Source organism: Pecten maximus, chromosome 1 (assembly GCF_902652985.1).
Source record: "Pecten maximus chromosome 1, xPecMax1.1, whole genome shotgun sequence".
Lineage (NCBI taxonomy): Eukaryota > Metazoa > Mollusca > Bivalvia > Pectinida > Pectinidae > Pecten > Pecten maximus.
The window spans coordinates 40,702,679-40,718,263 of record NC_047015.1 but is presented as its reverse complement, the minus strand read 5'-3'; the positions used below and the strand labels follow the sequence as shown (position 1 = coordinate 40,718,263).

At 36.7% G+C, this 15,585-nt stretch overlaps 1 protein-coding gene across 1 annotated transcript in view; it reads left to right on the top strand.

The window, feature by feature from the left end:
• LOC117333810 (heparan sulfate glucosamine 3-O-sulfotransferase 3B1-like) overlaps positions 1–7,377 on the top strand; it is a 31,768-nt gene extending 24,391 nt beyond the window's left edge. Inside the window, exon 2 of the mRNA XM_033893224.1 lies at positions 6,218–7,377. Coding sequence (XP_033749115.1) covers positions 6,218–6,833 — 616 coding nt within the window. The 3' untranslated portion in view covers positions 6,834–7,377. The remainder of the gene's footprint in view (positions 1–6,217) is intronic.
• Positions 7,378–15,585: the final 8,208 nt, after the last annotated feature.

The window sequence follows — 15,585 nt, the reverse complement described above, 5'->3', positions numbered from 1 at the left end:
CACCGGTGTGTGAATCATAAAACAACTCTGTCGTTTACCTCATTAAACCAAACCTCAGATCCACCAACGTAAATAATTTGTCTGCTGTAGATCTTTCTCTGTTAACTAACGAAGCTTAGTCCTCCAACACCAGTAATTCAACATGTAATTAGGAAAGACATTCTAAAAACTCTTGGAAAATCTTAAGATGATTGGATAAACCCGTTTGAGGAAGTTGTACTTGCCGACGATGACAATGTTCCTGACAATGCGGATAACGCAGCTGTCTGTATCTCGTGCATCATCAGCAACACCCTATTAGCGGGGAAAGTGTCCGTCTCAATGAAACATCACAGGTCGCGGAGTCTCGTGACCAAATTAGGGTTGTAATCACTGGTGGGATGAAGAATGTAGACTCATCCTTTCCGAGAATATCCTCGACTTTTATGGCGTCCTTAATTAAGCACTTTTGGGGATGTAATGTTTGCTAGTACATGTAGCATTATCACATTAACAGACCATGATTTTAACAGTGTAGGAATGAATGGCCACAGGCAGTCTTGTCTTTCCGAAACACGCCCTATAAAATTTGTTCCGCTGATAGATCACGGCTAGTTAAGGATGTAGGCGGCAAATACGTTTTTCAATCAAAGTGATACGTTACTGGCTCTAAAAGTTCTAAAACTGCATGCTATCTTAACCAATTCCCGAAAGGAAACCCTACATATTACAAATTAAAACTTTGAAAATGAAAAATTAGATCCATATTAATGTTAATACTAACAAAATAAATCAATTTGAATATCAGTATTGATAAAAAGACTATAGCACTACTAAAAACACAATGAGAATAAGACAATGTCTTCCAGAACCTTCTAACCATGTAAATCTAGGTCAAATCCAGGCATGTTCTAAAATTAAAGATAGGAGTGTCGTTCACCATATAATACGTCTAACTTCATAATTATCGAACAATATCAATACGACTCTTCACTAAAACTTGTCTTAATCATCCTCCATACTTTAGTGTCATTTTTTTCATCATTCGACATCTAAGCCGAAAAAGTGATATGGGAATATCTTTTGTTAGGAAAGCATGGATGTTACCATCTAGATATAAAAAATTAACAATTGTGAAATTGGAATCATCCTGTTAGTTGTAAAATGTCTTTGTGGGATAGCGTTTAATCTTCAAAGTAAAGATCGAGTAAAGCGGTGATATGGAAAGGTATTTTATTTAGTGTACCTAAAGGTACTTTATTTAGTAAACCTAAAGGTATTTTATTTAGTATACCTAAAGGTATTTTATTTAGTATACCCAAAGGTACATACAGGCATTTTATTTAGTATATCTAAAGGTATTTTATTTAGTATATCTAAAGGTATTTTATTTAGTATACCTAAAGGTACTTTATTTAGTATACCTAAAGGTATTTTATTTAGTATACCTAAAGATATTTTATTTAGTGTACCTACCTAAAGGTAACATTGAACGAATTGGCAAAGTCTTCATTTCCTGTTCTGATTAGTCCTTTGATGAAGTTAGCCTCATATGCTATCAAGAGAGGGACATAGTTGATGAATTCACCATAAAGTGACGAAATATATAACATATTTTCATTGATTAATTTAATGTCTGGAAAACTTATTCTTCTGGCACTGCCCCGGTTGTCACATTGAGGACGTTGCATGACTTGAATCAAATCCAGATTTACATGGAGGATGACATGATGAAACTTAATCTTATTCGCTTTGCACTAAACAACGGTCTCTTAGCAGGTATATCCATTGTTTAAATTTTACCATCATTTTCACGATATCCATTTGTTATAAAGGTTTCGCTTACCTGATTTTAAGATAAAGGTGTGATAAACCTATATATATATATATATATCAACTTGTTATTGTTTTAGGATATCCATACTAGCAGTAGGATCATTATTCCATATCAGAAATGCTGATAATGGCAATGTTTTGGGAAATTCTGAAAGTTTACAGCCCACAAATGATATAATGTTTCGTAATAAACATTGGAATCTATAGCATTATTCTTGTATATCCGTATATCCTTATGTCAGAAATACCATTATTACACAAAATTGTCTAGGTTAGTTTTGATACAAAAGGCGGAGGTGTCATATTATGACGAAGACTTATAAGGAGTTAGATGGAAGAAAGTAAACATCACGCTGCCGGATCAGTTCGATGATAAAATCTCGCGATATATCGGAAACAATATTTGAAAAAAAAACATGAAAATTTGGATTGTATACGATGTGGCAAATCAACCGAGAGGCTCATCAGTGGATTTAAACATACCGAGTCCTGTAATATTCAACAGGACAACGGTAGTATACTTATAAATCAACAATTGTATTGTTCTGTTTGGTTTGTCGACTCATATTCTAAGATTTAACAAACCGTTAATTATGAACAAGACCGTACTTCTGTTAACTTCAAGATTTCGATTTTTGCGATTTAAACATATTTAGCAAACTTAATAGAGCGTTTGTAATCAATCGGTTTAATCAGGGACATTCAGGTAATCCTTATTTTATGTAGAATAACCAGAATTAAGGTACTGCACGTTGTCAATCTGAACAATAGTGTATCTATACAATGCATCACTTTTATAAAGTACATGTTAAGATTTGCCCTATCATAAAATGACTGTTCCAGCGTTACTCTGTCTTGGGCGAGTTCTCCTGCCCTATACCAGTGGTTGTTGCCTGTTAGATCCGTCGACCCTCAGTAATAAATCACGTGATTCATCACATGACGGTGTACTGTAGATCACTCCGTCAATTTGTCTACCGACACTACTACTACCATGGAAACTATAACGCTAAAGCTGGCAACCCGATACATGGTATTAAAGACTACTTCTTTTGATGTGTTAATGACTTTATCAATTCATGCTCATAAGATAATTGAGTACACCGTTTTTGTTTTATTTTTTTTATTACGAGGCACGTGCGCTCCATGAAACTGTATTCGCTGATGAAGCATATCAAATATGGCATTCTGATTTCGTACCTTGATTGTGTGTTAAGGTTTTTTATGAATGAATGCTTTACTGTGAAGGAGAATTAGAGAAAAAAATCGATGGTTAATGTACAAACTGGGGAGAATAGGGTAGCGATCAATGTCAACGATTACTGCACCGACCCAATCACTCAAGCTGTCAGCAGATTAAGACAAATCTACACCAGAATAAAGTCCTAATTTGATTTTGAATAAATGCTCATGTCTCCGAGTCGATGATAAATCAAATTCAACCTGACGTGATTTAAATCTCCACCACCGAGCAAAACATTGGGTTGTTTCCTGACAGTATGCCGTTAGATGATAAAGTCACGTCGACCTACGGTGATTATAGGACATAGACTTGCCAAAGCCCCTAAACGACATTCGCAATTATCGAAAATTTGATCTGGATGCATTTGTCGGTAAGCCGTCCCATTGTCTTCTATGACATGCTCACTCTATAAATGGTGTATTCGTATATTGTAATAGTTCGGCATGTGGTAATGGTTTTGAGCTGAAGGCTTCCGTTTTGTATTCAAATATAGTGCAAAAAGTGAAAATAACCTTTCATGCATGATGTTTGTTATAACGAAAACCTGTAGCAAAATTATTCAAGTCGATGCAAATGTATCATATTTAGCGTCATAACGTGAAATAACCCCCAAGGAAACATAAGTATTTGTACTTAGTGGTGGAAACGAAATGTGAGGTACCAGTGGGGAACAAATCTATATAACCTGCTTATGACATTGTCACGAGATGCCATAAATTCCACGCGAGATTATCGCTTATTTCCGTTTCAGACACTATAAACAAATGTTACAAATAAGAATAGAATTTTATATTTGGTAATAAAACACAAAACTACTTAAAAGTAGACAGTTTATCAAATATTTACCAGTCAGGCTGAAAACGCATAAAACTTAAAACCTATTACAACATTTATATTGATTTATTTTTCAAAATTACGGCCATAAAAGAGATTCCCCGGCGGCTTTGATAATACCCTGATGCCGATTATTTAATGGAATTGTATGCTTCATATTGACGTGTAATATTAAAATGTTATCCCCACTCTCAGCAGATCAAAAGAGACTTCAGATACGACTTGATAAATGTCACACACAAAAAAAAAACACCCAAAAAACCAGCTGATATTTCTGGAGTGTCAATCACTGGTTCTAACTCTAATAGAACTGCGCATGCTATCGTGACATTTGTTTTTTTACAATACGAATTCAAAAGTGCAACTTTTAAGTGTAAACATATTTGTCAACTTCTCTTCTCGTATTCTCCTTAGCAGCTAATGTTTCATGTCCGTGATAAATTACGAATAAAAAGGGCAATGGTCATCGCTACTGTTATGCTGTCAGGGTTTGCACCCGGCTTTTCTGCTATAGAACGTAAGCTAGTTTTATTACGAACCTTATAACCCAATCGGTCCCTTAGACAACTAATATAGTTAGTATCTACTTATCATATGGCATTTTAATTCAATGATTCTAGTGTCTCGGATAGGGCTGTTCTAGTGATCTCAGCCAAATAATTCTGGAAACCAGTCAGCGCTCTATAGATCCGCCTATTATACCATGTATAATCTTATAGTTGGACAAGTCCAAAATCGGACAGTGTGAATTGGTCCTAGTGGGTTAGTAACGCTATTATTTAATCCTGCAATTGTGTCATCGCCGTAGATCCGACTGTTGTGTTATAATCCACCATTTCTAAATTCAGTCAGGGTGTTTAGTTCGGCTGTTCTACAATTTAACTAATGTATTGATTCAGGTTAATTTCGGTTGTGTTCTTGGTCTTGTTTTTTCCTAACATCTATCTTACAACATTTCCCTGTTCATCAATGTATCCTGTGTTTTCAAACTAGTCTAAAACCATAGACGTGACAGCGATAAGATATCCTTGGTAATGTATTGAGCAAGTTGTGAGTAATCGTTAACCTTTCAACATAGATGCTACCTCGGCAGACCACCCGGGTGTCATTCGATCATTCAAATAATCAGTGCTGGATATATATGGTCAGAATTGTATGTATTTGCTTACTATCGCCCACTTGCAAAAATAAAATGAATTTGCATATTCTAGCACTGCTACAAGTCTTGACTCTGGTCCTGAATGGCTACAAATAATGTATTGGCCCTAAAAGCTGAGTGCACATGTACTTGATATGACACTGAACGAACAGGTCACACTAAAAGAACCCAACAAGTTGATGGCCTGATTCTAATAATCAATTCCAATATCTTCTTTTCAAATTTCATCTGACTGGAAAACATTTTATAGGAGGTCCAATGATCCAAGACAGGTAGTACAACAAACCTTTGTTTATCGTTTCATTACAACCGTATCCCTTTTAAATTGTGCATAACAACCAAGTGTTGGTAGTATTGTTGGATCCTACTTGGGAGTACTGGGTTTATCACAGAAGTTAACCTGGACCTGGTTCAGGCGTTATCATCATAACCTCAGATTGCATTTTTACAGCGCATGATAAAGATCTCTTTAACATATTTTTACATTGAACCGAACACCTCAGAATCGAATATGCAATATTGAACTGATTTTTATTATCGTTTAACATCCACGTTTTCTATGTCTAAATTCCAAGGAGACAACCATGCTTTTTCAATTTCCAAAGCACAGTCCAGTCTCCAATACTTGTTCCTCACCCGCTGATTTAGATAAGGATTTTATTGGTATTTGAACAATTTGTTTAAGAAATAATACATTTTCTTTCCGGGGAAATTGTTTCAATTTTACTGGTACTGTCACAATTCATCATTCTCGAGTGTTCGCTTCACTTGAATCTTCTCTTTTTCAAGTTAGTATCGTTTCCTTTCCATCAGTTTTGTTGAAACATAAAATTGAAGTTGAAACATTCCACCAGCTAAACAGGATGCCATGATATCCTCCCGTGCCAATTTACCACGTAAGGTATCAGGACTCAACGGACGATACATCGATCATGATGTCTCGGTATCAACAAGTCGGTGTCCTGTTCTTAAAATAAACACAAAAGAGGATGGCGCATTGCGTCTTCATCAGAGCTTCACTTCATTCTATCACTCTACCCGACCAACATAATACATTTGTATACGATATTTTCATGCATGAAAATAAAAACAGCATTAAGTATAATACTGCTTTTTCGGTTTAAAAGTAAATATCCTTAAGATTTTATTTTCATCATATTTTTCAGGGATCTGATGCCCGAGACGAACGGCGAGCAAATGACAATTGAAAAGACACCTCGATACTTTGTGACGAAGGAAGTCCCCGGAAGAGTCTTCAATATGTCACGTGACGTTAAACTCGTTCTGATTGTAAGAGATCCCGTGACCCGAGCCATTTCAGACTACACACAGGTTGCCAGTAAACGTGCTTCCATGAAACCATTTGAACAAATGGCATTGTCAGACAATCACACGGGTCTTGTTGATACGTCATGGCCCGTCATCAAAATCGGTATCTATGCAAAACATTTAGAAGAATGGCTACGTTATTTTCCACTGGAACAGTTTCATTTTGTGAATGGAGAGAACATGGTGAAGCGTCCGAGTGAAGAAATGTTCAAACTTCAAGACTTTCTTGGATTGAGGAGATACATTAATGATAGTCATTTTTACATGAATGACACCCGAGGGTTTCCGTGTATACAAAAGACCGGAAGTAAATATCCACATTGTCTGGTTGGAACTAAAGGACGAAAACATCCGCGGGTTGATCCGAACGTGATCAGGCGATTACAAGACTTTTATAGACCCTTCAACAAGAAATTTTACCAAATGACCAACATCGATTTTGGATGGCCGTGAATGGTCAATTATAAGGAACATCATAATTGCTTTCATAAAATATTCATAAACGTTTTGATAGATTTGGTAATTACGGATGAAAAGTGGCACGTGCTTTGTCCTTTTATATCAATCATGGCCGAAATTACCCCCGATTCCAAGTGTATTCCACCGAAAGCAGATAATTAGCTTTTGGCATGGGGTAAAGGTCGAGAACGAAATGTGGTAAGATTCGAACAGTACAGAATTGTATATGGTGTGTAGAAAAAAAAATTACGCTTGTCCATACTTTCGGGGTACACGAGATTAAATCCAGTGTGAAGTTTGACGAATGAATATTAATGAAGATTTAAATTCTTATTTAAGATTACATAATCTAGTTTTTTATTCGTTGGGAGAAGCGAGAGCATACTAATATGCTATAACGCTGAGGTGTCGATGTGGTATTATATTTCATCAGATCATATTATATTTAAGGAAATAATTTTGTGTTTGTGTACGTTGATCATTTCCCATGTTAAACAATTTTTTTGTTGAAGTAAAATATTTTAATGACAAATTTTAATTTGAATGTCCTTTTCTGTGCCACTTAGTTATACCTCGTACTCGCGATTAATAACCATTTGTGTGCCGTCACATACTATACCATTCCTATTACTCAGTCAGCCTTCCTCTAAAAACGATAATTCAAAATATCACTTTTCACGGGATATTATAGCAAAAAAATCCAATGAAATACGTCAATGGTCGGTTGTATGAAGAATGGCCTACCTCGTTAAGGAACATGAAATCGACACCACATCCTCAGCACATCCGGTCTCGGTCGTCCCAAGGGGACACAACTCTTTTAATGATGGTGTTTAGACCATTCACGCATTGTGTCAGCGACATGTTGAAAACTAATTAACTTATGTATCCGACATCTCAACTATTCAGACTTATGTGAGATTTCTGTACTCCATTTACGGCCATTATGTCGATGAAATCCAAGCGTCATTTCTCAATTCTATTTAACCTTGGATAAAAAGTCAATTAGAAATGGCTGTGCTCCTTTAAATATTTAAGATGAATGCTCGACCTCTGTCTATTATATAGGATTTTCGCGTTATTTCTATCTTTTAATTGGATTACGGTATTTGTATGTAATTTCCGTGTTGTTTGTTCAAACAGTCACGTCAATTTCAAGGTTGTACTCGCTTGAATTATAAGGTAAAGCTAAAGCTTTATTAACGGCCGCACTGAGTCGTCTGTATTGGTTATCAGGGAAGATACTTCACACATTTACAGGCTCGTGTTAATGTGATGTTTCTCCTACATTCGATATTTATTGCGTAAACTTTCTGAAGGAAATTCCAACAATACCGAAAATTACAGTCTGCCTTGCCAAACCGTTTGAATTACAAATAAGATAACATCAATGTTAATACCTTGAAAATCCTTTTACAAAAGACACACCAGAGAATACTACCTTTAAACCTATATCAACTATTGACTCCAAAACTGGTGTTTGTAGTAGTTACGTCCTTTTCGGACTCCTCATTGATGCCATGAAAACGGTGGAATTTATTTGACAAAATTCTCGAGTTATACTTACTTATAAACCCTGAGTCTTACTGTGGAAGGAAAACGGAATATCTACAGAAATGCACGTGGTTGGGCAAGTGGTCGCCTAGGTAAGCGGCGAGTGCGCCAACGTGATGTTATGGACCACGAGTGTGTAGATCAAGAAGGGAAAACATGGACCTGAACAAACATTTACCACAAATCACGTGATCAAACAAATATAACATTTCCTCGCATAGGAAAGGTTTAAGATAACGCCTTCGACCGTTTTTCCTTTTAGCAATTTGACTCTTCAGATAAAAAACATATTTTGTCCGACATTGTTGCTCTTCAGACAATCACAAACGCATCACACAGTTAAACGTAAGCCTCGACTTGGACATCACGCATACGGAAGCATTACTTACTGTCAACAGTGTACTGAGTTCGCACTTAAAAGCCTATAAAATGTAGCGATAAAATTGATTTTTCCTTCAAGAAACATGTGCTTCATATCTGTTGATTTGATAAACGCCATACACATGAATTATATCTCAAGTAATTGTCCGGAACTCCTCAGTCGGTATCTGACAAGCAATTAGTCTGTCACTCTCCTGTCTGCTTCCGTTTACCTACTCTCGGCGAGACTAAAATTGAACTTTAGCATGCAAAGATCCGGAAACAGACGTCCCTAGGAATTTTTTGTAGATTTTTTTTCTCGTTATGTAATGCCTTCGTTCATATGTATCTGTAAACGGTTTCTGTTACAAATGAAGATTGATATACCCGATAGATTCATATCAGTGTGGTGACATTGATATAATTCCTCTGTAAGATAAATTGAGTCATTAAAAGGAAATGGTTATATATGGACCGCTTACTGAACGTTTACACCAGGACATTGGTTGTAACCGTATTACAATTCAATAACACCAATTAGAACTAACATGCCTATTTGTGGTTATGGGAATTACATCATGCCTGGTACTGCCGGAGTTTCAAAGAATAAACTGTGGAAGCCCATAGGGTAATGTGATTCATAGTTATCCTAATAAAAAAAAAAAAGTTAGCTAGCATTTTCATGATCTTTATTATACTACAGCCACTGCCTACTGCAGCAGAAAACATATGGAGTAAAATGAATCGCACACAGACGAATAGAAAATAACGTGGGATTTAGATTATGTTAATAAATATTCAAAATATGCTTTCTACTTCTCCATGTAAGACTGACCTTTTCTCTACTTTTCACTTATTTTATCTTAAAGGTTTGATAACAAGGAAAAATCGTCATATGAACTCTAAGAAAGATGTAAGAATAACTTTCTGAGAAATGTGATAAAAAAATCAACTCACAAAAACAACAATGACCAACTGTCAGCCATTGTGTTTTCACGATAAGACTCAAAACTGAATAGGCACAACTAGGGACCAAGGGAACCTACATGTGAAGTTTGAGAAATATCTTTCTATCATTCTCATTACGTTGAATATAACGTGAGAAATACTTTTACGGAGACACCGTGGTCTAGTGGTAGGACGCAGGGCTACGTCACCGAAGGATCGCTAGTTCGAGTCTCTGCACGGCCGCTGTTTTGTATCCATGAACAAGATATTTTACACATATTTACATATATATGTATGCTCCCCAGGGTGTTGAGAAAAACAATGGCTGGTTGCTAAGGGCCAATAACCACGGATACTATTTCGTGTACTTCTTTGAGACGGCAACTTTTAAGTGATATTGCGGTATGTAAACTCAAAATTATGATTATTAGATTAAATACATGTTTGTGTGTTATATCAGTATGTCATTATTATCGGGATAATGAGTTGGCTTAAAGCAGTATCTCACTATCGCCTTAATTGGGATTATGACAGTGGAAACAAAACAACGTAAGTTCATTTTTACGTTTCCTTCAAAACTAGACATACCTTATCATGAATATCGTAAGTCCTATGAGCATAAAAGAACATTGGATACGTGTGCCTTTTGGAATTGGTGGCGGGTTGTCATTTGAATTGAGAAGTGGCATGGAGAACAGACCTCCGAACCAAAAACAATATTTAGCTTACCCCTCGGCAATTATAAAAAGTTGTATATAATAAACACATGTAAATAGCTCCGAACGCTCTTAACCTGGTCATATAAAACATCGACTAAACTATAAAACCTTTATCATACAATTGTTGCCACTTCGATGATGCTGGGAATAGGTAGTGTGATAAACCAAGGGAAAGTTATGAATAAACAATAGTTTGCGACGCACATTCAGAAATACCAGGAAATATCAAGTTTCGGTATCCCTGATTTCAAAGTGATTGGTTCGATAAAATACAGCTCACAGTTAAACCAGTCTGCCGTTAGGTGTAGTTACAGGAAACACTTCTGTCTTTTCTATTTGTCCAATATTTTCCGAATCAATTATGTGAAAACATATCCTAGTATGTCTAAGTGATAAATCTCTGATAGCCTACTACTATCAGTTACGTTAAAATGTCGTAAAACTTCGGCTTATCACTCAAAACATGCCAAGTGGCACTTTCGCCACGATGTATGGGTTTTTATGTAAAATATTTCTTTATAAAATAAGATAAACACTACAGCTTCTTGCCAACAACCCAGTTTATTTCTTCCTGTAGAGATTATTATTTGCAGATTTCTAAAGGTTGGGTTTGAAAATGTGCATATCAAAACGGTTTTAAAAAAAAATCCGGTGCGTATTCAAATTAATCAATACACCAACAAAATCCTCATTGAATTTCTGACAGATGCCAAGCGCTTTCCTAGCCGCGTATCACATGACATCCATATGAAAACATTTGGATCTGGTTCATTTTCATTGAAAGTTCTGGGAGTGAGTAATTCAAAGCGTGTCTGATTGTATTTTTGGCATCACAAATGTACATTTAAATCTTCAGATAGATGAGGCATGGGTTGATATCTAATCTGATCTATGTCCAATAGGGTTTTATACACAAACACGATCTGCCAAGGAATATCGTCCTGGAAACTCTGGAGTGAAATATTGTCCGGGAAACGCTGGAGTGGAATATTGTCCGGGAAACTCTAGAGTGAAATATTGTCCGGGAAACGCTGGAGTGGAATATTGTCCGGGAAACTCTAGAGTGAAATATTGTCCGGGAAACTCTAGAGTGAAATATTGTCCGGGAAACTCTAGAGTGAAATATTGTCCGGGAAACGCTGGAGTGGAATATTGTCCGGGAAACGCTGGAGTGGAATATTGTCCGGGAAACTCTGGAGTGAAATATTGTCCGGGAAACGCTGGAGTGGAATATTGTCCGGGAAAGGCTGGAGTGGAACATTGTTCGGGAAACGCTGGAGTGGAATATTGTCCGGGAAACTCTGGAGTGGAATATTGTCCGGGAAACTCTTGAGTGGAATATTGGCCGGGAAACTCTGGTATGATATTTCATACGGGAAACTCTGAACTAGGACATCGCCCTGGAAACGCTGGAATACAATATCGTCAGGGAAATGGTGGAATATAATTTCGTTCGGGAAACGCCTGAATGGAATTTCGTCCAGGAAACACTTTAAATAAATAAAACTTAAAATTACATAGTATACATACCTGGTCAGTTTTGGAATCTTACCCACTACCTCAGACACTTGTGGTATAAGGTAGATGGTTGAGACACGTGTTCTCTAACAGTAAAGGAAAACAAGAAATATGATGTTAGGTATGATCGAAACAATTGTTACACGCGATGGATGTGTTTATACAGACATTTTAATGTCCAGTGTCTCTTTATCTCCCTTACAGAGGCTAAAATCTAAAGCAGGTGTTTTCTATAAAAGTGAAATCGAGATTAATTCGATAATAATTCAGAACTACGCCCAACATTCTACGGCATCTGCTCATCATCGGGGGATGTGTAGTGAGCAGGATGTGGGATGTATGTAGTGGGGGGAGGGGGTGGGGGAAGTAATACGTCACCCATCAAGTAAAAATACTTCCTTAAAGCTTCCGTACATCAGTACAACTGACACAGAGCCTGCTTTGTCGTAGATCACGATTTGATTATTTTTGTTTTTATGTCGCTTACGAATTGGTTCAAATGTTTTCAATTAACTTTGTGAAACAGTGACTCAGGTTGAGGCTTAAGTCGTCAGTATTTAGCTTTAAAAGAACGATGAGAACATTAATACTTCAGACGTTTTCTCTGATCTTCAGTCATACTGAATTACAGATCGCGAGATACAATTCCATATCTTCTCGAAATAGCAACTACAAATGATTACATTCAGCTCACAAATGCCGATAACAGTCTGATCATGTAAGGTATTTTGGGTTCAACCATTTATTTATGTTCCTGTATATAACATTCTTATTCCATATCCTCATCGATTTGTTTTCCATATTGCCCATAGCAGAACTCAAGATCGGATAGAATAAATCCAAATCAGAACTCGAGAACTGAAGTGATTGATTGATATATTTTTTCTGTTCAGAAATTCCTGATCCCCAGATGTACAGGTGCGGTGAACCAGGAAACCACCGACTGTCAAAAGCTGTTAAAGAGCGATATCCATTCTCACTGCAGTGGTTTAAGTTTCTCACTACTCAAGTTGCCTTGCCAAAAATTCACAAGATCAAATTCTCTCCGTCTTTTTTTTTTCTCTTGGAAAACTAATGAGCCGAATTTTAAATGCACTATTTGACATTTTCTTTCCATCCTTGCCTTTCTCCTCTGTCGGTTTGACCTAGCTGGTAGTGATTAGATGCCGTATAATCATTCTGCCCTGCACTGCAACCACTTCTATTCAATTCGTCTTAAAATCAATAAAATGTCGATCGACCCAAGGGAAGACACAACAGAGGCTATGTCGAAGGAGACATCATTTTATAATTAGACAGTTCATTGAAGAAACACAAGTAGGATGACTGAGTGTTATTATTTCCAATGGCTCAGAATTAAGTCTATTTTTACCGACGGATGTTTCAATTTTATCACATAGTTATTAAATACATATGAACTTATGTATGTCTATGCTAAAATTTACTACTTCCGTTTTAAATTATCGATAAATAACGTACATTGTATCTGGTTACCTAAAGTATATATAGGGAATTTGTATATGTGATATAAAACCAGACAGCAACATAGGGCTCCGCCCAAATAAAACTGCAAATTAAAGTGAAATGTACAGTAATTTGTGTTAGACTGCTCACAAGGGTTAATCTATAGACAGTAAAATACTGTCTTAAAAGTAACGTAGTCCACCAAACCTTAAAGAAGTTTACAGCACTTAATTTGAATAATTGGAAACGTGACTAATATTAATAGATTGCAATGCAAATTGATAGTTAGATACTGTAGAGACAAAATGAATTAAACTGTAGCATACACATATAATGTAGCTGTTTCGTCCTTCCAGGACTCATCAGTGATGTAAAGGGTCTAAAGGAGACGACAAAAAAAACTCGATTTTAAAATCAATATTCTTAGTTTATTCATGATAACTTTGAGTATCCTTTTCAAACTCTTACTTGACTGATCAGCAAACCAATTGCTGTCGAGCTAAGAATACATATCAGATGAAAATTCCAAAAAGTCCATTCTATATCTTGAAACAACGCTATTGTTGTCAATTTCATTAAAGAGCATTTATCAAATTACAGCATTATGAACTTGTAATGGCGACGGCGGAGCTGGACACTGCCAGGAAGGTTCACACCTGGTGCATTTCTTGCGTGTAACGTTCACACTTCGTGTGTACCACATATGTGTGTGACGTTCGCACTTCGTGTGTACCATGAGACTGTCAGTCTATCATTTACTGTGAACGTTGTCTAATGCGTTCCGACTGTCGGTCTATCAGTAGCAGTGAACACTATCTCATGAGGGTACGGCTAGGAATCCATCATGTCAGAGCAATTCTCTCTTATTGAATCTTTGCAACACAAAAATCCGATTACCTTTCGATGTATCTTCCGACAATAACATTTACTTTTTGATCAGTCGATCGGACTTAATTTAGGTGGTACCGAGCATATCGTTAGTGGGTGCATAATTTTATAATATAATCAGTCTGTCCAATACAAGACACTGTATAGTTTTGTACAATTACCAGACAAATCCAACCGGGCGGTATATTGACCATCTAGTGCATCATCATATAACTGAATATAAACATGTTCATACCTCCTTGATATTCTCGATTTTCAAAGTCATTGAAATGTTACTGCTTTTTCCTGGATATATGGAATCTGTGTTACCTCTTCAATATATAACTAGAACTGTCGCCAGGATGGCTGACTAATACCCCCGCAATCTGCACGAGTCAATGGTGAATTGGAACTGTTAATTAGAGGCTAACTAAGATAACCCAGTAAAATAGTGACCAGTTGCCATAGCAACCATGATTTTGAAAAAAAAGTGGCATGCACATCTACACATGGTCCTCTATATTTGTGTGAAGTTTCATTGAAATCGGCCCTTCGGTTTAGGAGGAGTTGTCCGGACAACTTAAAGTTATGATTCTTATCAGAAAACCTGTTTATAGTGACCAGTTGCCATAGCAACCATAATTTTGGAAAAAAAGAAAGTGGCATGCACATCTACACATGGTCCTCTATATTTGTGTGAAGTTTCATTGAAATTGGCCATTTAGTTTAGGAGGAGTTGTCCGGACAAACTTAAAGTTATGGTTCTTATCGGAAAACCTGTTTATAGTGACCAGTTGCCATAGCAACCATAGCAACCATAATTTTGAGAAAAATAAAGTGGCATGCACATCTACACATGATCATTAATATTTGTGTGAAGTTTCATCGGAATTGGCCCATCGGTTTAGGAGGAGTTTTCCGGACAAAATGCGTCTACAGACAGACAGACGTGTAGTCGGCCGGGGTCCGACACCTCGATCGGACGTGAAAATGTATGGGTCACCTCCCAGACCATGTGGGTTTTCCCCGGGTAATCCGGTTTCCATCCACAGTAAGACCCCTCGCGCACTTCCATCCGGGCCAACAATAGTGCTTAGATACAAGTTGATATCACTTGCTTCGCAATTATTGTAAAATAAATAAAGTCAAAAGTTTCACATGGACCCATCTGAAACTACAAACAGAAAAGACCCAGTCTTCTGTAATGGTAATTGATACTGAATAGACACACATGTCATTACACGTTGCTCAAAGTAAGAACTAAGATAATGAAAACTAAATTACGTGAAGCAGGAATAGGCATGGCGACAAGCTAA